We start from the raw sequence: 23,607 nt of genomic DNA, 5'->3' as shown, positions 1-23,607 counted from the left end.
CTGAAAGGTCCATCTGAACGCCTGGCTGGCTGAGATGGCCACCTTCTTCTCTGCCACCCAGCCTGCAGCCCGAAAGCTTGTGTGGCTTCAAGTTTACTGTTCTGGTTTTTATTTTATTGGCAATGGAATTTCTTTAATTTTCATGTCCAGGCCTTTGGGAAAAATTTTTTTTCTTTCTATTTTCTTGAGCCCCAGCACTTGTAGGAAAGAAGTTATGCTGCTCTCATAAGGGAAAATGGGGAGCTCAAAAGTAATTTTGAGGTTCTATTTATTTCAATGTGTAAGCCTCATTTTCTACATCGGCAGAATCCAATAGAATTTCCTAGGGATGGAAATTCTATATAATAAAAGGATGATAGGCAAATTGGCCAAACAGCTGAATGACCGGTCACTATGACACAAATTGACCACCGGGGGCAGACGCTCAATGCAGGAGCTGTCTCAGCATGGTCAATGTGTTCCCATAGGGAGAGCCCCACTCAGCCAGAAATTGGGCTCGGGGCTGGCAAGCACAGTGGCAGTGGCAGTAGTAGCAGCACTAAGGTTGTCAGACTGCCAGCTTAGGCCTGCTCCTGGGAAGAGGGCTTAAGCCATCAGCTGGACATCCCCCGAGGGCTCCCGGACTGAGACAGGGCGCAGGCTGGGCTGAGGAATCCCCGAGTGCACAAATGCTGTGCAGGGAGCCTCTATAATGCCTTCTGTTCTATATGGCGGGCACTCATCACCTGTGGCTGCCAAGTGCTACCGTGTCTGAGGAACTAAACTTTTAATACTATTTTAGTTAGAGTTTAAACTTAGTCACATGTGACTAGTGTCTACTATATTTGACAGCACAGTTCTAAATAGTAGTGATAGTTTTCAACCCTCAGGTGATTTTATGTACTAACAAGCCACTGGAGTCTGGGAATAAGCCTTGTAAATCTACTTCTGATAGTTACAGAAATCAAGAATTTGGACACGACTTCAGAATACCTACCACCACAAAACTGTGTAGCCCCAGTATTTTGATAATGAGGTATTTCTTGCCTGACTTGTCTTTCTGGGGATTTTCAAAGATCTACAGTGACCAGGTGTACGTGCACTTCTTTCCATTGCTAGGAAGTCAGGGAATCAAAGTCCAACAATTTTTCAAGGATATTTATGGAGTACTCAAGCATTAAGAAACCTCAAGGATAAAATAACCGGAAATATAAATACACATATTTAGAATGCAACATGAGACAATATGATTGACTATACAATTTGGTTCATCTTTTAACTGAAAACTTTATTGGTGACCTGAAAATGTGTACAAGTTAAAACATGAACACTTTATATTATTCATTTCTAGCATTTGATGAAAAAACATCATCAAGTGTACTGCTCTAGACCTGGACTGGGTTTATATTTCCAAACTTTTAAATTTTTAAAGGGCATTACAGTATATGAAATGACTCTTATTTCTTTGTTCTTTAAATGCCATATGTAAAGCTTAATGTGGCTGAAGCAAAAATGCAGGTATGAATTATAGTGAGAACCAATGTGTATCTGGAAACAAGGCCACATAAGCTTGGCTGGTGCTTCTGGCCATTTCACTGTTTGACCTTCAAAAATAAAGATTTGTAAATACTTCCCGCCATGCGTCATCCACATGCACTCTCTCTGTTTTTGTATAAAACTAATGCCTATGTTTGGCATTTAAGAATGCACTGACATGGGCTCTGAAGTAAGAAAAGCATTTCATGGGATGAAGGAACCAGGTCAGAAGTGAAAAAACTAGAAGTTTACATTTTAAAACTCAGCACACATTTCCAGGTAAAACTGATTTAAACCTCTGTCCAGAGATCTCCATTTTATCCATATGATTTAAAATGTCTACAAGAACTGGAACCCCTTAAATCCAGTCAACAAATTTCAGACATTTTGTTTCTTAAGAATTTCTTTTTTTTAACAATCTCAACACAAAATTTTAAAACGAAACAAATTTGCTCTAGAAAGCATTTTAGCATAACAAAGGGGTCTGTTTTCTCAGAGGGTATGAAGCCCGCTCTTCTCTTGGTATTCTTCATAGAAACGTCTCAGCGACTCGGGAATTCTGGGCGTCACACTGCTCAAGGCTTGAGTGAAATGCTTTTGACTGATGCAATTTGTTTTAAAATCTTCTTCTAGCGCCAGGAGGGCGGCCTCTCTACAGACGGCGATGACCTGAGGGGAGAGAGAAGGCAACCGATATTGGTGTTTAGAAATGTAGCATTTCGGTGTAACTTCTGCAACTATAAGCACATTGCTAAACCTATTTCATTTAAATGTTTAAAAGTAATCACCTTCATTCCCAAACTACACATAAGCACTCAGAACCAGGAGCAGCAACATATACAAGATAACGGCACTTGCTTACAGCGGTGAGGGTGGAACAGGCCGGCAGGCACTGGTGTCACCTGCAGGACTCGGCAGGGTGAGTGAGCACGTGTGGCGGCCGGGGAGGCGGACTACACGAGGTCCGGCTCATCAGCACACCTGGCCATGCACAGAATCGCCACATTCCTTTTGGCCTTTGATGTATTACCAACATGTAAAAGCATTTCTCTATGTGCATCTCTTTAATGAGTTCTTAAATCTCGGGAATATCAGATCGAGTTGTCTCCGTTTACTTTGGAGAGCTGCGTAGAACAGAGAAGTGAATCCTGTTTACTCAGCGAGGGAAGCTGAAAGAATGGCAGAGAATGGGGGTGGGGGTGGGGGGAGTGAGGGCAGAGTGGGCGGTGGGGAACCGGAAGGGAGGCAGGTTCAAGTCTTGAATCCTGAAATGTGTTTTTAAGCTCTCCGGTCTTCAGACAGCGGAAGCAGGCTGATGGCAGTGTCATTCTAAAGACACATTACTGTGGTGAAAGGAGCTTGTGGGATGAAAAGAGATATTGTGATTTTCAGGGCAACAGGGAAAACAGTGATTGATATTGACTGCGCCCTTCTATCGGTAAATGAAAGGGCCAGCTGAAACGCATTTGTCCAGCCATTCAGTATGTTTTCTCTGTTTGTTCACTTATTGAAAAGCGCTCCTCTGCTTATGCTGGGCTAATGGCTGCCAAAGCAATTCAGTCCCTTTTTAGGGGATTTAGCAGCATGTTTTTAGGAAGCTTTCAAAAAAACATGCACAGATTTAGGTGGCTTTGTCAAATTACTACAATGAAACTGTTAGTTCTGGGCTTCATTAATGAGCACTGAAGTTGACTGCCAAGGCTCTGCATGCTAATGCTTTTCCAGAAAGAGTGGCTCCCAACTTGAGGGAAAACACAAAACTTCAAGGATTAGTAAAACAACTTCATCACATACGCTGGTGCAAAGAGTTATTTTGAAAATATGGAATGATAATTAATAAGCACGGTAAAAGAGTGTGGAGTGCCAGCATGGTAACCTGGCAATCCACTGGTCCCACTGTGCGCCAAAGATACCTGGGGGACCTCTGAAGGGCCGTGAAGGGACCAAGTGGGAAGAGCCTCAACCCTCCTACCCTCCTCCTGAGCAGCATTTCCTCATCCGGGTACGAATGTGAAGCAATGATTGTGAGGCTAAGAAGTCTGAAGAAGATCCAGAGGCGAGGAGGCAGAGAGGACTGAGTTTTCTGCCGGCGGCAGAGTCCAGCCCCTGATAGTACAGGAACGTTGCCTCTGCCTTGCTCCCTCTCACGCAAAGTGGAGCAGAGAAGCCATCCCTCTAGGCAATGCCACGTCTCGCACACTTCAGAGCTGAGACTTAGCTCACCGAGCACTGGGCCCAGTGCATCATGGCTACGAACACTTACTGAGTACCTGCCCCGGGAGCCAGACAACCACTCATGACTGTGCTGACGGCTCTGTGACTAGTGGCCCAGGTCTTATACAACTCGGTGATCAGCTAATGTGAAGTCTTGATGGAGCCTGGCAAATGGAGTGGCCAGATGAGCTCGTGTAGGGTAGAGGTGGTGGTGGAAGAGTAGGGGATGGGGAGGTTGGTTGAGTTGAGGAAAGAAGAGGTGACTGAAAGGCTGCCTGGAGCCTCTCGAAGTTCCTGGAATTTGGTTCACAGAGCTACTAGGCAGGTGGTTAATTCTGCCGGCACATGTGAAAAAGTGAACCAACAGTCTAATAGGCTTCCTCTCAATACCCAGAAATCAAACTGGAAGAAATTACTATGCTCCTGCAATCCCTGGATTCTCAGGTAGTCTGACATGTCAAGGTAGAGCGGGTGGATAGTGACAGGTCATTGAGGCCTCACAGGCTGTCTTTGGGGTCAGCCCCCCTGAGTAATTGCTCTTTGCAGGTAAGCCTTTCTCTCCCTTATCTGCATCTGCTTAGATTTTTCTCTAAGCAGTAAGCTGCATTTGCCCTTACGTGGTAGCTTCCATGGCAGTGACAGAGGGGCCTAGATGGTGAGATGTGGGCAGAGCAATCACAGCCACTTAAAAGCTGGATGTTTGTAATTTGGGGCCTCTAGTGTATGTTAATATTTAAGAAATTCCCTATAATATTTAGTACTGGCCTAACCTTTACTTAACAATTCCATCCAACCTGGCGATCCACAATTCTGTGCGACACAGAAAACTTGGACAGAGCTTTGGTGAGAGTGCTGAGAGATGTTCAGATGAGACGCAGATGGCCTTTAGAACCTCTGAGACAATGACAAGGGAAAAAGCAAGGACCCCCGGAAGGTGTCCTCCTGGGTTTGAGGCTGTTTGCACTTCCAGGGGGGCAGAAGGACTGCCTGAACTAACACCTTGCTTTGATAAATGTCACCCTGCTTTTTATTTACAAGGACTGAAAAAACAGTCAATTAGGCAGTCCTTTCTGCCACTTTTATTTTCCTACTAGAGGCCTAGTGCACAAAATTGTGTGAGTGTAGGGTCCCTTGGCCTAGCCTGCGATCAGAGCCATGTCCACTGCTCTGTGAAGCTGCTCGCCAATGCCCCTCTAGTCCAGTCTCCAGTCTCACTCTGCTGCCACCCAGTCTGTTTCCCGTGGTTCCCAGTTGGCCATCCAGCCATGGGAGCCTGTGGGCTGGAGTAGAGGGACCAAGAGATGGTCAATGCATCTCAGTGACTGGTCGATTGGCTGTTCTGGTTGTGATGCCTGGCCATTTATTATGGATCATATTTGCTTAGCAATACAAAACCAGTAATTGAGAGGAAATAGTACACTACTCATAACCAGTCATGCTTTCATCAATCAACACCTACTGAATAGCTCCTCTGTATAACATGTAGGTGAGGCCAGGTGAAGCATCTAGAAATGTCCAAGACACAGTACCTGTCTTCTGATGTTCCCAAACCAGGATGTGTATGTAGACAGCAGTTAACTGCCGTGTGGCAAAAGCAAAGTGCTTTGGTGGGGAGAGAAGGAAGACATTAATGACAGGCATCTCCAAAGCTTTCACCGACTTCCCGAGAAGCTGATGCACAAGCAGCGGACAGAGCACAGCTCCTAAAGTGCCTTTGCTTTTATTTGCCCCATGAAAAGGCTTCTTAGAAAAATTCCAAAAGGAAAAGCCTTAATGGGATTGCTGGTTCTTCTCCCCTGACCCAATGAAGAAGACAGGTTGGAAAACAGGAGTATTCTTGGGTTCTGGTGGCTCTGGGGTCCCGGTTTTGGTAGGAGTACTGTACTTCCGAAGGAAGGTGCAGCTTTCCTGCTGGTTCCCATGGCCCATGCCAGCATTCCCCTTGAGCTACTGGTGTCTTACAGAAGAAGTATTCTGATCAAATATGAGTAAGTTTCAGGTAATTGTGTTTATACTGTTTCCTATGAGCACAGTAGACTTTTAAAGATTTTGTGAAGCCTAGTAATGATGATCTGCTTAATTTTCCTTAATCCAGTGTTTCCCACAGAACTTTTTTTCTGCTGTCCCCGTCCCCCACCCCGGCCCAGTTCTTGGCAGAAAAGTCTATAAATGGCCATTGTTGGAGTTATTGGGGATTTTCAGCACAGACTCTGAGAATGCCAACCTCCACCAAACAACTCAGTCAAGGCACAATGTGGCTCTTGCCTATCTCACACCTTTTTTCCTTTGCTCTCCCCTATTCCAGAACAGAGAGAAGAGGGAAAGAGCAAAAGACAGAGGACCAGTCAGTTTAATGAGGTCAAAGGGCAGTGGCCACAGCATACCCTTGTACTTGGAGATATAAACAGTTAGTATATATTTGTTGAATTGAACCCAACAATTCTTTAATTAAAAGCAAAAAGTGTGTGCTACATGCATCTTTCTCATATCGGGCCCATATCCTGTAATATTTTCACTTCCGTTTCACATGACCTAGATTTTGTCAGTTCTACTGAAGCTTTTGGAATGATAAAGTCAGAACAAAAATTGCTTCACACTGTAATGTAAGTTCATCTTCAGCAATGTTTCATCTGGGGCACTACTGGGTCCCCAGTTCGTCCTAGAATACAAACGAGGACTCTGGCAGGAATGCCAGTGTTAGTCTGAGAGAAGCTTCCTTGGGTATCAGAATTTGTTACACAGGACAGAACGTTTTTGCTGTGTTGTCATGGGGGAAAAGTGCATTGTAATTGAGAAAGATTCCCGAAAATGTGCCAACAATGCAGTAATATGTATATTGGTTAGAGGACCAATGGAAGCTTTGTTTAAAAAATTGTGCAAATGGTGATCTACTCTCCCACTTGATGAAAGTACTCTGGCTCCATTAGTTGCTGAGGGATTTTCTTTACCGTGTTAAGCTTTGAAAAGGCGGGGTCTTTTCTCGTAAATTTGCTAATATATCTCTGAGAACGAATATTATAGAAACTGAGTAAAGGACTCCAATTTAAACTATAATAGGACCCCCTCATTACTCTCTAAAGCTTTAAGAAAACCTAACGAGATGAGTGTATGTATACGTATACACCTCTCTCAGAGGCTACAGACAGACACCACACGGCTCCCCTTCCGCTGGCATCATACTCAAAAGCAGGCGGGGTCGGGAATCCATGGTGAGGGGCTTCAGCTGAATTTCCCCCAGGAGGGCACAGAAGAATCTCACTGAGAAGATTCTGAATCGACAAATTGGAACCACAAAGAAAATGTGAAACATTTGAGCACTTTACTTCTCTGGCAAAAAGGGCCTTGGAAGCTTTCCCCTCACCCTCCGCCATCTTGTCCTCTTCCCCACAGGCTGCAGGCTACATCATTTAAATAAATAGGGTGCCTTTGCCCTTAGGCTGTAAAAGCAAAGTGTTTGCCTGGCTCTGTAAAGCTAAGGGTTATGTTGTGTTCTTTTCAATTTGACAAAAATACTGATACCCAAACTTAAAAAAATATATATGTGCCTTGCTGCAAAGGTGAAAATACTATGTTTGAGGGAAATAACAAAGGAAACAAAAGACTAACAGTGGCCCAAGGTCTTGCGGTCAGAGCTAGACTAAGACATGCTGTTTTGTGGCCATGACACCCATTTATTTGGTGCCAATGTGTCACCAATTCTCTTTCCACTTGTTCAGCAGTAATAATAGACCTATCAGATTTCTGAAAAATAACATAAGTAATAGAAATCCTCAAAAGAAAGTCACTGAAGGAAAGAGTAAGTGGCTGTTTTCAGTGATGCGAGGACCCAGGAGGCTGGATTTCATGCTGAGCTGACCCTCTGAGAAAGCAGTGCCTGTAGGACACCATCAGTGGTAACTGGATTACTGGACAGCCACGCTCATGAGGGTGGGAGCAGCTTCCCAGGAGGAGGAGGCTCTTGACCACTGAACCTTGGGAAATCTAATTACCTCACTTTTAAATGCAAAAGAGGCAATTGTGCTGAAGTCTGAATGCCTTGAAGAGGAAGAACAACGTCTGAAGAAAAAAAAAATAAAACTTCTTGTACATAGCTTACGGTTCTTCCCCATCTACAAGACAAGGAGAGTTGAAACACGTGGGCCAGCTTAGTAACACAGAAGCAGGCTCACTACAAACATGGAAACCTGTACTCTTTCTAAACAGGCAGTAACTGGTTTTTAAAACGATGTGATAAAGAACAGTAATCAAGCCCTAACCGGTTCGGTTCAGTGGATAGAGCATTGGCCTGCGGACTGAAAGGTCCCATGTTCAATTCTGGTCAAGGGCATGTATCTTAGTTGTGGGTACATCCCCAATAGGAGGTGTGCAGGAGGCAGCTGATTGATGTTTCTCTCTCATCGATGTTTCTAACTCTCTATCCCTCTCCTTTCCTCTCTGAAAAAAAATCAATAAAATATTTTAAATAATAAAAAAAAGAACAGTAGTCAAGGCAAAGACTGTTTACCAAAAACTAATCAACAGGCAGGAAGACCTGCAAGTATCGGGCAGTGTTCTGAGCACTCGTCCTGTGTGTGGCTACCTGCCCCAGTCCTCAGTGCCAAGGACACCACCTTCTCCCGTGCACTGAGACTTTCTTTCCCATTTCCAGTCAAGGCCTGGGTAGTAAGTGCACTTTTCTCCTGACGGTGAAAAGACGGGGACAACGGCACCTGAGAGTGGGAAGGATGTGGGCCTGCAGACTGGGGGCCTAGGGGCTTCCAACAGGGACACTGCAGTTCTGCCCCATCCTCCACACTAAGCTCCTCACTCCCTCGGAGATGAACTGTACCCTCCAGGCAGGGAGGGGGTAACAAAGTTCTGAAAGTGGCTTAAAGCGGCAGGGGAAGCCTAGTTTAGTTCTATCACCTCCCCCCTCAACCCCTACAGGCACAGGAGCCCTCAGATCTGTGGCTGAAGAGGAGGTTAATTGACAGGGTAACCTTGGTGATGAGGACAGAGGCTGTGGAGAGCAGGATTCATGCTCCTCTCTAATCAGCACCCCAGGCTGCTGAGGTCCACAGGAATGACAAGTGCATCTATGGGGTCTATGCGCACAGGACATGGCCAGCTTGGGCGGTGAACTGCATAGGAGAGTGTTAGATGTGGAGGACTGAGCTGGAGGGGCGAGCGGCCAGCCATCGGCCAGCCATCCATGGTGCGCTATGTGCCGTGGGTGCACGCAGAGGCAGAGCTCCCTCCCCGCCTGCTCCTGCTGTCTGGCGGGAGGAAAGTGCCTCCAGTGAGGCCTAAATGTGCTCTCCAGCCTCTTTGTATTTCAAGTGCACTAAATAGCTTTAAAGAATCCACCAAAAGAAATGGGCTGCAGTGCTTGAAAGTCTTGGGTATTTTCAAGACAGCGGTTTTGTTCAAAGCGGACTCTGTCTGGAACACCTGTGACCTGTTGAGCCTAATTGGGCTGCAGCTGGCCAGGACATTATGTGCCAGCTGCCCACGGCCCGCCTTTCTTCTCACGTTCCCAGCCTGTGTGGGGAGGATTAGAAGCCAGGGAAGAGAGGGATCCTGCTTCTCCAGAATAGCCTGCACTGGAGGCGCTCGGGAAGGAGGCTCCCTGGGAGATTAGGTGCTCATTCTCCAGGGCCCATTGAGACCTGCTCAGAGGTGGCTGAACAGTGACAGAAGGAAGCCATAGAAGCTGAGAGCCACAGTGCGGCAGATGAAGTGCAACTGTCCCAGGCAGGAACCAGGAGGGCGCCCAAACTACCCAGAAAGCAGCTCGGAGGGAAAATGCGGGCCAGAGAAGGGAGTTCTGGGCAGGGCAGGGGAACAAGAAGCCCTTAAAATCCTTTAAAATGCCACCTCTAGGAAAACTTTTTTAAGTCATGAGGCTAGAATTGAGGATTTGGGAGGACGGGAGGATTTGGGGGAGGGGTCATAAATAGCTAATAGACAACAAAGCTATGTCTAGAGCTATTTAGTTTGGAAGTTTGTGGAAATTTTATTTGAAGACAGTCCCTAAATTCAATTAAAGTTGTGCATATAACTGGAAGTGCGTGTTGGCAAGGTGGAAGGAGGGGAGGCTGCAATGGATGGCATTCCAAGTGGGGAGAGCTCTGACTCCAGGCTACCAGACTAAGTGGCTGGACGATTGGAAGTGTCTTTCTGTAAAGCTGGCCAACTCCTACTCAGGATAACAGAGAGGGGAGAGAGACAAGACTGACATCTTTAGAAAATATTTAGGGGAAGAATATTATCTCCCCCCGCCCCATCTCATTACATTGTTGTTTTTAACTAGAGAAAGTTTCAACATATATAATAGTGGAGAGAGTAATTTACAGTGAAAGCCCTTCACCTGGTTCCCAGCTTTAACAATGATAAACACAAGGCGACCTGGTTTTATCTATATTGTAATTCTCAACACCAACACTGCACTGAACTTTTTGAAGCAAATCCCAGAATCATAATATTTAATCCATATAGCTATAAAAGAATGCTTTTTGAAAAAGCATATCATTATTCCATTTAAAAATAGCAATTTCTTAATATTATCAATATTTAGTCAGTCTTAAAATTTTGCTAATTATTCATAATTGCTTTTCACAATTTGTCCAAACTGGAATCAAGATCTATACATTGAATTTAATTAATATGTCTCAAATCTAAAGGATATCTCCTTTTCCCTTACAATGTATATTGAAGAAACTGGATCATACATCCTGTCTCATTTCCACATTCTTTATTTTCTAACAGCGTCCCTGTGGTATGATTTAACATATTCTGTCTGTTGCATTTCCTGTACATATATACTAAGATCTAACGGCTTGAGCTGAGTCAGGTTGGATTTTTTGGAACAAATACTTCACAGGTGTTATAGAGATACATATGATGTCTGGCTACCCTTCTTTTTATAGTTAGTAGTCACTTATAACTGCCCAAGTCCTTTTACTTCATTAAGGGTTGCAAAGTGGTGCTATCCTATTTCTGTCCTTCCTTCTTTGTTTATTGGCTGGAATATATTTATTCATTTGTTTTTTGGTGGTGAAGCTTTCCACAGCCTATTGCCATCTTTTAAGATAAAAATGTTGGCATACTAGTCACACTTTTCTTTACCTTGCCTTTTCATTTAACAATTGAAAATCACTTAACAGCTTGTAGAGAGCTATTTCTCATTTCTTTACAGTTGCATAGTTTATTCAACCAGGTCCTCAGTAATGGGCATTTGAGTGGTTTCCAGTCCTTTGTTTCCTTTTAAGACTTATTTACATGTCAATCAAAGTCTAAAGGCAGTCAAGTAGAACAAGTCAAATTCCAGCAAAAAAAGAAAGAACTGGGAAGATGCTCCTACGCACTTTAGCATGGATATAATTCTAAGAATATTGCTTCTCCCATTTTCACGCATTCTAAATTTCAGAAAGGTGAGTGTTAGAAATCCTATTTTCTGGGTCCTTTGGCCTGTTCTTCCCATTTTTCACATTGCTTTGCTCCAAACAGCCTTTTAAGACCTCAGCCTTTGACAGCTCCAGTCACAGCTACAGAATGACCTGGCTCACACTGTCACCACCTCCGGTGCTCCCTTGCTGCCAATAACCTGCTACTAGCAGGACCAAGGTCAGCTTAGATTCAGCTCCTGAACTGTCAGGAGCGGTATCATGGGCTGGGGAAGTGAGGATAGGGAAAGGAAATTCAGGACTCCTTATTTATCCTGGTAATTCAAACCAGTGTGGTTTTCCTGCATCAATTTTTCACGTACATGGTAATGTGCTTCTAATTCTCAGAGGATCACACACTCACATCCACAGACAATTCTAATGTAGATGTAGTATTCTTGGCCCTTGGTTTCTAGTTTTTACCTATGATCTCTCAAAGAATGAACCTACTCTCAGGTCTTCAAATACACTCCTATGTACCTTTGATCATTCATCTTCATCTCCGGCATCTCTCTAGGAACCTACAGCACAAAGTGTCCAACACCAGATGAGCCATCTTGACCTGAAAACTATCTGCCCCACTAACTCATCCTCAGTGATACACCTTTCTCCATCATCCAGGCTCAAACTCTGGTAACACATCCCTTTTCTGTTGTCTCATACCACTTAATCTGACCATGTCTCCTGTTTTCTATATTGATTTACCTGGAGTCATGTGAAACTCAGAAATGACAGTTCTATCCTAAAGGGTCAAGTGGAGGGGTCTCCCTAGCAGCTGTGCTTGGTTCTTGGCTGCACCCTGGGGAAAAACCTGAGATGAAACCCTGTTGGCCTGCTGGTCAAGAGTGTAGATGTGTGAGATACACTGAATATGTGCAAGGCACATACCTAGGAAAACAAAGACCCCAAAGGCCAGGACAAATCATCGCTGGTGGATAAGTGGAGCTGATTTCATGAGCCTGAGCCTTCTTAGGAGAGAGAGCAATCACATGTGAGAGGGGCTTAACCCACATCCTGGCAGCAACACTGAGGGGCTGGGTGTGAGAGCCAAAGGAATGAAGGAGCCGTGAAAAGTTGTTCCCGCCCTCCTGGGGAAGGAAGGGTTACAACTGTTGAGGCTCTACAAGCAGAACCAGAACCCGTGCTGCAGGAAACAGGATTTTGTTCAATAAAAGGAACAAGAATAATTTAACAGTTTGCCAAATATGGAGCTAGCTCTAGAGACAAGTGAGTAAATGACCTTATGAGAGGATTTTATTCAAACACTGTAAAGACAGCTTTTGTTTACATAGCAGGAAAGAACTTTCAATATGCTACCTGCTTGCTCCCTTTACTTGTCCGTGCACACTCACTTCTTCCTACTTCAATGGTTCCTAAGATGCATCCTATTTATGCACTGGACTCCATTCCTTTTTCCCTACATCAAGATTTGTTGCTGTATGTATCCCACACACAGGATCATCTTTTCCCAACATAAAATCCATGCATATTAAAAGGGAATTAATTAGAGGAAATATTAATATATGCTGTAATGTCTCATCTTAAAAACACAACCTCTCCCTTGTCACAAATACATCACCAGCAGAACTCCTGGGAGAGCTGTATATATCTGCCTTTCCATCTTGGACTCAAATTCACTCAGTGAAACTCAGACCATACACAGAACTGCTCTGTCAAATTCATAACTGGGGGGTGAGGGTGGGTTGGGAAGAAATAAACCAAGGAATGAAAATATATGCATTACTTATGGAAACAGACAATAGGGTGATGAAGGCCTGTGATGAGGCAGGAACCAAGTAGAGGGGACAACTGAGGACATCTATAATACTCTCAACAATAAAGATTTTTTAAAAACAAAATCATAATCCAATGGTTAGCCCTTAGTTGGATTGGCCCATCAGCAGCATTTGGTACCAATCACCCTTCTCACTTTATGCAAGTGGACAGAACACCCCACATTCTCTTCACACCAGCTTCCTGGCTGTTCTGAAATATGAAAAGCTCAGTTGTGTTTAGAGCATCTGTGCTTGTTGTTCTCTCTTCTGGAATGCTCTTCCCTTAGGTAAACATCTGCATAGCTCCTTCAGTCTTTACTCAGATGTACCTTTTCAGTGAGGTTTCCTCAGTCACTTTATTAAAACCTGGTGTCTTCTCCCCATAAACCCTTTCTTGCTTTCCTGGGTTGCACCCCCAACCCCACCCCACTGCTATCTAATAGATGACATTGCAATTTATTTTGTTGGTAGTCTGTTTCCTCTCACAAAAATGAAGCTCCACAATGAGCACTGACTTGTTTACTTTGTTCACTAACATCCGCCAGTGCCTAGAACCTTCCTTGGCACACATTAGGTAATAAATATATGGTGAATGAATGAATGAGAGCAGTGAAGAAAGAAGGGGAACAAATGAAGACAATAAGATCTGATATTGGACTTACGTTAACTAAAGTTAGGACTTCAGACCTAATAATTTGGTTTTGACCAAATGTGGAACTTATAGCTATATTGCACTTTGTATCATATATACTGTGTAGGCAGACTGTTCCAACTTACAAAAACTAAAACACTTTCTCCCACAGGCTGTAGAATCACTGAGCTTTACCCTCTTGTCCTAGAACCAGTCTACCTAGCATTGATACCTAGTGATTTGAAGTGTGCTCTTGGCTGGCCTTCCACAAAAATGGGGCTGCACTAAGTATCTATACCTACCGGTAGTAACCAAATAAAAATAGAAGAGATTAAGTAGAGATCAGTGCTAAATGAATCCTATCTAAAAAACAGGAAATATGCTAACTGACCATCATGCCGTAATGGTCAAGATGGCTGTGCCCACAGTGGAGGCCGGAGTTCCCATAATGAGTTTTAATAAGCAATTAGCAAGGGCCTGAGGCTGTGCTCCCCGCCTGGTGGGGCTTGACGGAGGACCTCAAGGAGTGCCTCTTGCCCTGGCCAGGGCCGGGGGACCTCAGGCTATGCCCATGCCCCTGCCCCGGCGGGGCTTGATGGGGCTGGGGCAGATCGGGTCTTATTCTAGCCCAATGGGGGTGGGTCTGGCTGGGTCTGGGTCTCGAGAGATTTCTAGGCACACATGTGTGGGCAGGGACTTGACTCTGGTTCCCCTGGCGCACCCCAGACTCTGAAAGGAGGAAGATTTTCATATACATTTTACTAATGTTCTTTCATCTCTGACACTTCTATACTAGAGAAAGGGCAAATAGCAATATTAAAATATTTCCTCTAATTAATTCCCTTTTAATATGCATGGATTTTATGCACCAGGTCACTAGTGTTAAATAAAGCTCTCAGCTGTGATATTATTTCATATTTCTAAGTGGCTAAAAATAATTCCTGAAAGTATTCAAAGTGTGAATTCAGTCTGTCTTGCGCACAACCCCCCCCCCCCCCCCCCCCCCCGGCCTTGCAGCCTCCTGAGCACCCTTTCCCAGGGCTTATCACAGAGCTGTCCCCAGCCTGAGACCCCACCAACACTGAGCTCAGCAACTGCTGCTCAGAAAGGCTTGCTGACTGCTGACTGCCTGGCCAGGGGACATCCTGGGGACTGCAAGTGCATTGACACTGTTCCCATGGCCCCTCAATGGCCACGGGCAGGTCAAACCCACCAGTGGCAGCGTTCCCATCACAGAAGCTCAGATCAGTCAGAGCTCAGCTCTTCCCTACTTTCCTGCAAAACTACCAGCAGGACATAATCCACATTCCTGTTCCCCAAATGATAAGTCTGTGACTGGGCAATGTAGCCAGCATTAAGTGTGATTTGTGAAGAAGTGACACTTCTGAGAAGCAGACAATCTGCTTTCTAGAACTATATATTCAGAGACAGAAAGTAAGAACTTTATAAGAAAAAAACATTATGAAAAAAAAAAAAATTACTAGTTGCTTAAGCCAAAAAACTTTGCAGTTGGCTTTGATTCCATACATTAGAAAGTATAAAATCAAAAGCAAGACAGATACATTTTAATATAAGCACTTTAAGTATATATTAATTTGTCATTTTATTTTAAATATTTTACTACTGGTAGCATTTATATACCTAATAAAAATTATTTCAGGCTATTTAGATCTAAATATATAGCTCCATAATTCGTTAAGGAATTAAAATGCTATCATTTTTAAGGCAAGTTTTGTGTGACAAAATAGAACATAGGACTGTAATACGAAGATGTGGCTACAAACAGACGAGCTCTGAATCATGAGAACACTGAAACCTGTGTTTCCTGTAGGGGAAGGAAGGGCTGTTCTACTCAGGCAACCCACTCGGGAAAATTGAGGCACAGGTCACTGTTCCATGCTTTTGGGGATCAGGGGACTTAAAAGACACTTCGAGGGGGCCTAGAATTCAGAAGGGGAAATAAGACAACTACATCAGAGGAAACTTAGAAAGGGAAGTGAAGCAACTGAACTATGAGAAACAACACGCTGGCGTGGAAGGCAACACTGATGACGATGACAGCAGTTACCAGCACCACTGCCACAGATGATGCCCCAGTGCCTCAGACTCCCACATCTGATTTATCCAAAGGTTCAACCCACTCCCCCCACCATCCATAAATGATCAAAGAGACTTAAGAACTTAGGCAAATCTACCCAACATTTAGCAAATGGATAAGGGGTGGGTCTAGAAGTAAACCCATAGCTGCTGACTCTTCTACTATGGATGCTCAGAAACATCACAAAGTATTTCTTTCAAGAATGGTTTTAAGGGAATGCAGTGTGAAGAAAGTGGCTGGCGGTGAGGCCCTTCATGAGGAGGAACACTGATGAGCCAGGCACAGGGGACTGTATTCAGGGGCTCAGAAGCAGCCCTGGACCAGGATTTGGAAGGGGGGCTGTTCCAGACTGCTCCTGGCAGCCCTCCTAGGTCTCCTTAGGCCTCAGGCTCTGAGGAAGGATGGGAAGGAAAGGGTAAGCTTGTAGGGAGAGAAGAGGTCCACAAAATGGACTCTGGGGAAAACTCCAGCTCAGTGCCATACCAGGAGAGGAGTCTATACCAGAGAGGAAGATGAACAGGAAACTGAGACAGTCCACATGGAAAGCGGCGAGGGTTTCAGGAAGGGGAATGAAGCCTGGGGGGTGTAGCAGGAAAGCAGCAGAGCCAAGGACTTGGAGGTAGTTACTGGCTGGGAGATAAGGATAGAGTTGGTGAGATCAGGGCAGCAGTGGAGGAGGGAGGGGAGACCAGACTGTCAGGGGTGAAGAAGTGAATCAGTTGTGAGGACAAGAAAGGACGAGGAGACTGTGGGCGTGCCAGACTTTTAAGAACTTTGGTGGTAAAAATGAGACAGGCTGTAACTAAAGAGTAACAACGATCTACAGAAGGTTTAAAAAAAGGAATATACTACCCAAAGGAGGATGTAAAACAAGAGATGGTATTTCCAGAGTTAATTTTTAATTTCCTGAGTTCACTGCTGTAAGAATTTCAAACTATTCTGGCACTCACATCCTGGCACGTGCAGGAACTTAATTGTGGAGATAAATGCAGTAGCAGCTCAGACAAAAACAAAAAATCCTCTGTAAAATTACATTATGTTCTTCTCAAACTTCTAATCCCCTGACATTTTCATCTATCATATAATGGTTATAGGTAAGACCAGTGCCCCCAAATGTAGCACAGAAAAGTTTGCTGAATGTAGATTAGCCACACAAAAAAACCCCAATAACACATACAATAATGATTATTCAAAACATTCAGCTCTTCTCTATTGTAAGTACTTTCCCTTTGTATTCATGTTTTATTTGCTTTACCTTAAGTCACCCCCTAATCATGCTGACATCTACTACTGATGATTATATTAGACCTAAAAGTGTTCTTAAACAAATGAAAAATACTGACTTCCATTCCTGAAAGTCCTGCTTCCAATTTTCAGGAGGAAATTAAATAATGTATAAATCAAACACTGGGCCTGAGCCCAGACAGCTGAACATCGTTTTGTCCTTTCAAGGCAAAGAGGAAGTGTCTGCTGTGGCAGGGACATGCCAAGAGAAATAAAGCTTAACCTCAGCCCCATGTGAAAGTGATTTGAGATAATCGGGGGTGTCTGCAAATAGGTTAAAAATGGGACCACATACTAACAGGGAACTTTTTATGGAAGTAAAAAAAATATATATCAGATCTAACCCCCACCTTAAATACTAAATAGGTTGGGAAATGGCATGGCCTTAGAAATTCTATAAAAAGACAATAGAAAAAATGAAAAGAGGTCAAAGTTGACAAGTCAATGGAAAACCAAATGTGTTTTTTGCTCACCATTTCCTGGAGGGTCACTGTTTTATTTCTTTTTCATTCTAATTGCCAAATTCAAAATGATGTATGTGTGAAAAGAGGGGGAAGGGAGAGAGAGAAATATATGAATAAAGTGTGTGGGCAGAGTGGTAGTTGGTGAAAAATTATTTAGATCAGAGGCCAGCCAATCTATACTGTCAAGGGCCAGGTAGGAAATATTGAGGCTTTGTGGAGAACAGTCCCTCCTGTCACTACACAAATCTGTTCTGGTGGTGTGACAGCAGCCATAGGCAAACTGTAAATAGTCGCTGTGTTCCAATAAAACGTTATGAACACTGAATTGAAAATTTCATGTATTTTTCCTCTTCATTTTATTTTTCTTCATTCACTTAAAAATGAAAAACTCTTCTTAGATTCTGGGCCTTATAAAACCAGACTGTGGACATGTGTGACCTGGCAGACCATAGCCTGCTGACCCCTCATCATTCAGACAGTCAACTCCCCATTCTATATACTGTTCCTATGAAACTGCACTTACTCAGATTTGGGATTCTGGGTAGGAGCAACTGCTGTTCTTTTATTCAGCAGCGGAATAAAAAGATAGAAAGAATTTATTTAGAACAAATAGGAGATTCTCTAACCCTATAAAAAAGACAGGGTACTCTACAGTAGCATGAAATCAAAGCTTATCCTATAAGAAATTTTGAAGCTACATGGTATAAGCTATTAATGTGCAGCATTATTCAGGGATTAAGAATGATTAAAAATATTATCTCTTTGATTGAAATTTAATGTTTTATAAACATCCTTAGCATCATAATGCTAGTCTGCAATCACAGAGAAGTTTCCATTGTCATGTGTATGGAAACCAGAGGGCTGGTGACTAGGAGGATTTTCTGGTAGAACATATGCTTTACAGATCACAGGTGATAAAAACTTTATGGAGCACCTGACCTAGACTTCCAGTAACAAAGGTAATAGAAATGTACAAGGCACCTATGTTTAGAGTTTTTGTGAAGCACAGTAATCTTTATACCTTCAATGTCCAATTCTGGAACAATGACCTTCCCTTTCAGGCTATGAGAGAAAACTCTTGTGAAAATCCTTGTAGTTCCTACAATCTTGATATAGGCAGGAAACATGACATTCTCCCCTTCCCACCCTTCTGTCTCTTCCTCTTCCTCCTTTCCCACTACTGTTATCTGAACAAATGAAGCCTTCTGAAGAGAACTGCCTCAGCCCCTCCAGCCTTTGATAGGTCTGTCATAGTGCCCATCCCTCTGGCCACAGGAGTGGCTGCAGGACACCACTGGTCCAGACAGGTCGTATTATAACGGCAACAATGAGCCAAAGGAGGTTTAAAGGAATATACTCTCCCCAAATGGTTGTAAAACATGATTGTCTCCAAGCTGTGGTGTTATGGACCAATCACTCATGGGCCACAGGGTCCTGATCAATGTGTGGTGCACACACAGGCTTGTTTTCAAGAACGTGGAGCACACTTTTTAATTTGATGGCAAGTTCTGGTCAGGAATGCAATCCTCAGTTATCTGTATAAGGAAATGGAATTCTTTCAACAATGATCTGTTTTGTGGCAGTCTGCTTTATGGCACTGTTTCTAGGAATTCACTTTGGGGAAAAAACTGCCTTACCATCCACACGGAAGTGAGACTGGAGGGGAGAGAGAGCCACAGAGTGGAAGGGCCGCCTGTGAACAGGCTGTGAGGGCAAGGGTGGGCTCAGTGAGCAGCCTTTTTAATTCTTCTCTCCTTCATTTTCTCCCCTCCTGTATGTGTGTGTGTTTTAATTGACTTTATTTCTTATAGCAGTTTTATGTTCATAGTAAAGTTGAATGTAAAGTACAGATATTCCCTGCACCTATATACACATAGCCTTTCCCACTATCAACACCCCCCATTAGAGTGGGACATTTGTTACAAATGATGAATCCACATTGACACCTCATTATCTCAATGTCCATAGTCTATATCAGGGCCATTCTAGGCGTTGGACAGTATATGGGTTCGGACAAATGTATTATGACAGGTACTCACCGTTAAAGTATTATACAGAGTAGTTTCACTGCCCTAAAATTCCCTGTGCTCTCACTATTCACCCCTTCCCCTCACCTTAACCCCTGTCAACCTTTTTACTGTTTCTATACCTTTGCCTTTTCTAGAATATCACATGGTTGGAATTATACAGTATGTAGCCTTTTCAGATTAGCCTTATTCATTTAGTATGTCTTTCCATGACTTGTTAGCACATTTCTTTTTAGTGCTGAATAATATTCCATTGTCTGATGTGCCATATCTACTGAAGGACATCTTGGTTGCTTCTACACTTTTTATATTTATCCTTTTATTTTAGTATCTTTCTTCTGCTTTAAAGTGAAAGTATGTCAAAGTAGGGTCTTAATTAGCAGCCCTAACAATCCTCAAAATAGGTACAAAGAAACTGAGGCCCAGAGGTGAAGTGACTGGCCCTGGCATTGTACCCCTCCTGGTGCATCTATCTGAGACCAGCCTGCAACAACTACAGGCACTACACTGGCCGCGAGCAGGTCTAAAGATCTCCTAGTGTCTGGATTAGGGTGTTTAATTCAGCTCTAATACACCAAATGGTGCATTTCCCCCCTGCCTCCAGTACTCTAAAAGAATGTGACTCATACATCCTCAAATTTCCCCCCCAGCTATTTGCTTATTAGTATTAGAGACAAATTATTTAGATAATAATTTAGTCTTCACAATGACTCTAGAAATAAATAGTATGACAATAACCATGACATATGAGAAAACTGCTAAAGACCAGAGAGCCAGTAAATATCAGTGATGGGGTTCAAATCCAAGTTTGCTTAATTCCAGAGGCTGAGTTCTCTGTCTCTCTGCTATACTTCCAATATGTATATATGTTTTATATACATTTCTTCTAATCGAAGATTTAAAGAATCTTTTTTTTTTTTTTTTTTTTTTAAACCAGAGGTCATGTGAATTCACATTTCAGATTTCTTTTCCATGGTCCTAAATCCTAAAGGTTATTTCAGTGTCCAGAAGATGCAAAGTTCCATTTATGGTATAAAAAATATAAATTTTAAAATTTCAAAGATTTAAAATTTCTCACCAACCAGATCTGAAATATCATGGCTGGCATGTACACATAAGGAACTGTTTGACATTGAAATTGGGACTCAAAAGAATTGTTGGCCCAGAAAGGAACTCACTATAGACTAATTCATTTGCCTCTCAGCATAACCATTATGGCTTGTCGCAATTTAGGTTCTTACAAGGGTATTTCTTGGATCACATGATCTCACACAAGTAGGAGAAATAATGAACAATATAAACTGATGAACAAACATAGACCCAGAGAAAGAGAACCAGCAATCAGACTCTCAAACCTCAGAGGGAAAGTAGGGGAAGGTGGGGATAAGGGAAAGAGATCAACCAAAGGACTTGTGTGCATGCATATGGGCCTAGCCAGTGGCCATGGACTATATGGGGGTAGGGGCATATGTAGGGCGGGGTTTGAGATGGGAATGGGAGGATGAGGACAATTATGTGATACCATAATCAATTAAAAAAATAATAAAAAATATTTTAAAAATTTTAAAATTTCTCTTGAAAACTTCAGCACATAAATCATACTAATGCAGAAACATAACTAATTTTTAGAATGTACATATCCAAGAAAAAGCTTAAGTATTGTACTTATGCATTTATTACATGCTTTATAATTTTATAGCTTCATAAATAAAAATTAAAGAATAAACTAATTAAGTCAGTTACTTAAGATGATACGCTGGATTGCCACAGTACTTCCCTTTTCCTCCTCCTGGTCCCAAAGAAACTAAAATAATGGAAAGACAATTTAAAACCACACCGAACTGGAACAGAAGAGGGGACCAGAACTTTCTGTGAACACTGCTTACAAACTCATCAGCACTACATGCAGGGGTCTCATTGCTTGGTTTCTGGAGCCCCAAATGTCATTTACCGGAACTGAGAAAGCACGGCCTCAAGGGGAGAGGTGAGATGTTACAGAGCATGTCTGTGGTTGTTTACATTTAACTGGACTACATAATGATCCAGTTAAATGAATGGTAGAAATTGGAGGAGGTTAAAACAAACACACAAACAAACAAACAATGAAATTGGAGGAGGTTAAAAAACAAAACAAACAATAAAAGAAAACCACCCAACGGTCAGAGGAAAAAGTACTGCCAAAAAATTAAGGTGAACATAATCCAATTAAAATACAAACTGTTTCCAGCACAATTGGATGTGAAAGCTAGTATATCTGCACAACTCAAGAAATTAACAGCAAACATGCTCAATCATGCAGCATATGAGTTGTTTCCGACCCATCCAACAACTAACTTTGAAATTCTTCCTGTTACTGAAAATTATGACCCTCAATAAACTGGACTTTGACCAAAATGTCTACGATCACAGACCTGCCAATATTCTGGTGAGATCAAGTGTTGGTTCTTCATTCTAGATTCTTGCCTCAAGTTCTTTCGTATAAGAATGACGTCCTGTCATGACCACATGGCCTCTCCAAACACATGGACTATTCTAGCAGGGAGTCCAATTATCACTGCCAGATTAAATCAGTGCCTACAGCACTTGTACCGGAGAATTGGGAAACAGGATATGATAGGGTTTAAAAACATTATATACTCTTTTATATAATTAATCTGAACCTTGCCCAAACCAGAACCTATCCAAACTTGTTATCATCAAATATTGAAACTTATCCCAAGGGAAAGGAGGTAAGCGAAGTCGCTGTCTGCAATGAATGCTTTGGTGAGTACCTGAGACTAATAAAAGCACTTGTAATATTCAGATATTACAAAAAGAATATGCATTACTACTCTTTTCTGGAGAAAATTTAAGACTTTTCAGTGTAGTAAACTTTCACAAAAATGAAATCGCATGCATTCTGTCTTTCATTCATCAAATGTTTATTAAGTACAAACTGCAGGCCAGGCACTGTTAGTTTTCTTTGATCAATCAATTCACTCTAAGATTCTGACAACTTATTGCTGTATTACAAAGGTATTCTTTCTGAAAAAGGGAAATTGCAGAAATGCAAGCATTAAAATAATTGCAAAAACCCTTTAAGACTATTGAGCCACAATAAACATACTATATACACTAATTATTTGTGATAATGAATAGAGGCTAGATTATGAAATGGGTCAGAAAGTAAGAAAATGCTATAGAAGAAGCTTAACTTGGACAAAAATGTTGCACAAACAAAACCACCAACATGGACAGGTCCTGACCGAAACAGGAATTATGTAAGGCCAGGAAACAAATGGATTACTTGTTACCTCAGTATATTTAACCTTATTTTCTTATCTAGAAAATAGTACTAATTTATAGTAAAAAACAAAACAAAAATCCTTCCCTAAGTACATAACCATTCACTCATATGCAGCTTCTCTGTTCTCTTTATGCAATAATAGGTCTATATTAATTAGAATTTCATATAATGAATTGATTTTTAAGTGGAGAGAAATTAAAACAAAATGAAGATTAGTCTGAATAATCAACTCCATTAAGATGAGCCATAGATACTTCAAACTTAGTATGTTTACATTTTTAAGTTTGGATTTCTTTCTTTATTTATTTTTCCAAAAAAGGGATCAGATTTTAGTATGTACTATATACTATGCATAATAAAGGGCAAGGCTCAACCTTATAGCAGTTTCTTAACATAATTCAGTAATACTATAGGTCAAATAAAAGATTCATGAAATAAACTCAAGTTGAAGCTTGTGAATCATTGAATCCAACTCCCTTCTTCAACTTTCCAGCCCCTGCTTACAAAATCATTTATATCCAGTCATCCTCACTTCTTTCTCAGCAACGTAAGAGAACAGGACTCCCCATGCCTCCCTCTCCGCTCCCCTCCCCCACTCCTTTTTCCCCTCAAGTAGTACTAGATATGGTAGCAAAGAGGACAAAGTTGTTAATGGTGAGCTGGTGTGGGAGCCAAGGACTGGACAATACCCTCTGCCCAGACGCCCGTCCATTCTGCAACCGCAAAGAGCAACAACAGCACCAAACCTCATATTTGAGTCGCCCCACCCACCTCTCTGCTCAAGGTATCAAGAAGAGGAACTCTGTTCATGCAGATGTGCTCCACATAAATACTAGGTTTCAGGAACAGATTTTACTAATTAAGCCACTAATTATTTACTACTTAAGAA

The 23,607-nt window shown here is 42.4% G+C and overlaps 1 protein-coding gene across 1 annotated transcript in view; it reads right to left on the bottom strand.

Annotated features, from left to right (window-relative positions):
- Positions 1–1,126: 1,126 nt before the first annotated feature.
- Positions 1,127–23,607, bottom strand: part of AFG2A (AFG2 AAA ATPase homolog A) — a gene marked incomplete at its 5' end in the record, with an annotated part of 210,022 nt that continues 187,541 nt past the window's right edge. The window contains one exon of the mRNA XM_084886584.1: positions 1,127–2,184. Within this exon, the coding sequence (XP_084742710.1) occupies positions 2,008–2,184 (177 nt within the window). The 3' untranslated portion in view covers positions 1,127–2,007. The remainder of the gene's footprint in view (positions 2,185–23,607) is intronic.

This window comes from Pipistrellus hanaki (assembly GCF_964339955.1).
Source record: "Pipistrellus hanaki genome assembly, chromosome: 5".
Classification (NCBI taxonomy): Eukaryota; Metazoa; Chordata; class Mammalia; order Chiroptera; family Vespertilionidae; genus Pipistrellus; species Pipistrellus hanaki.
Note: the sequence above shows the minus strand (reverse complement) of the source record. Positions and strands in the feature narration are given on the sequence as shown.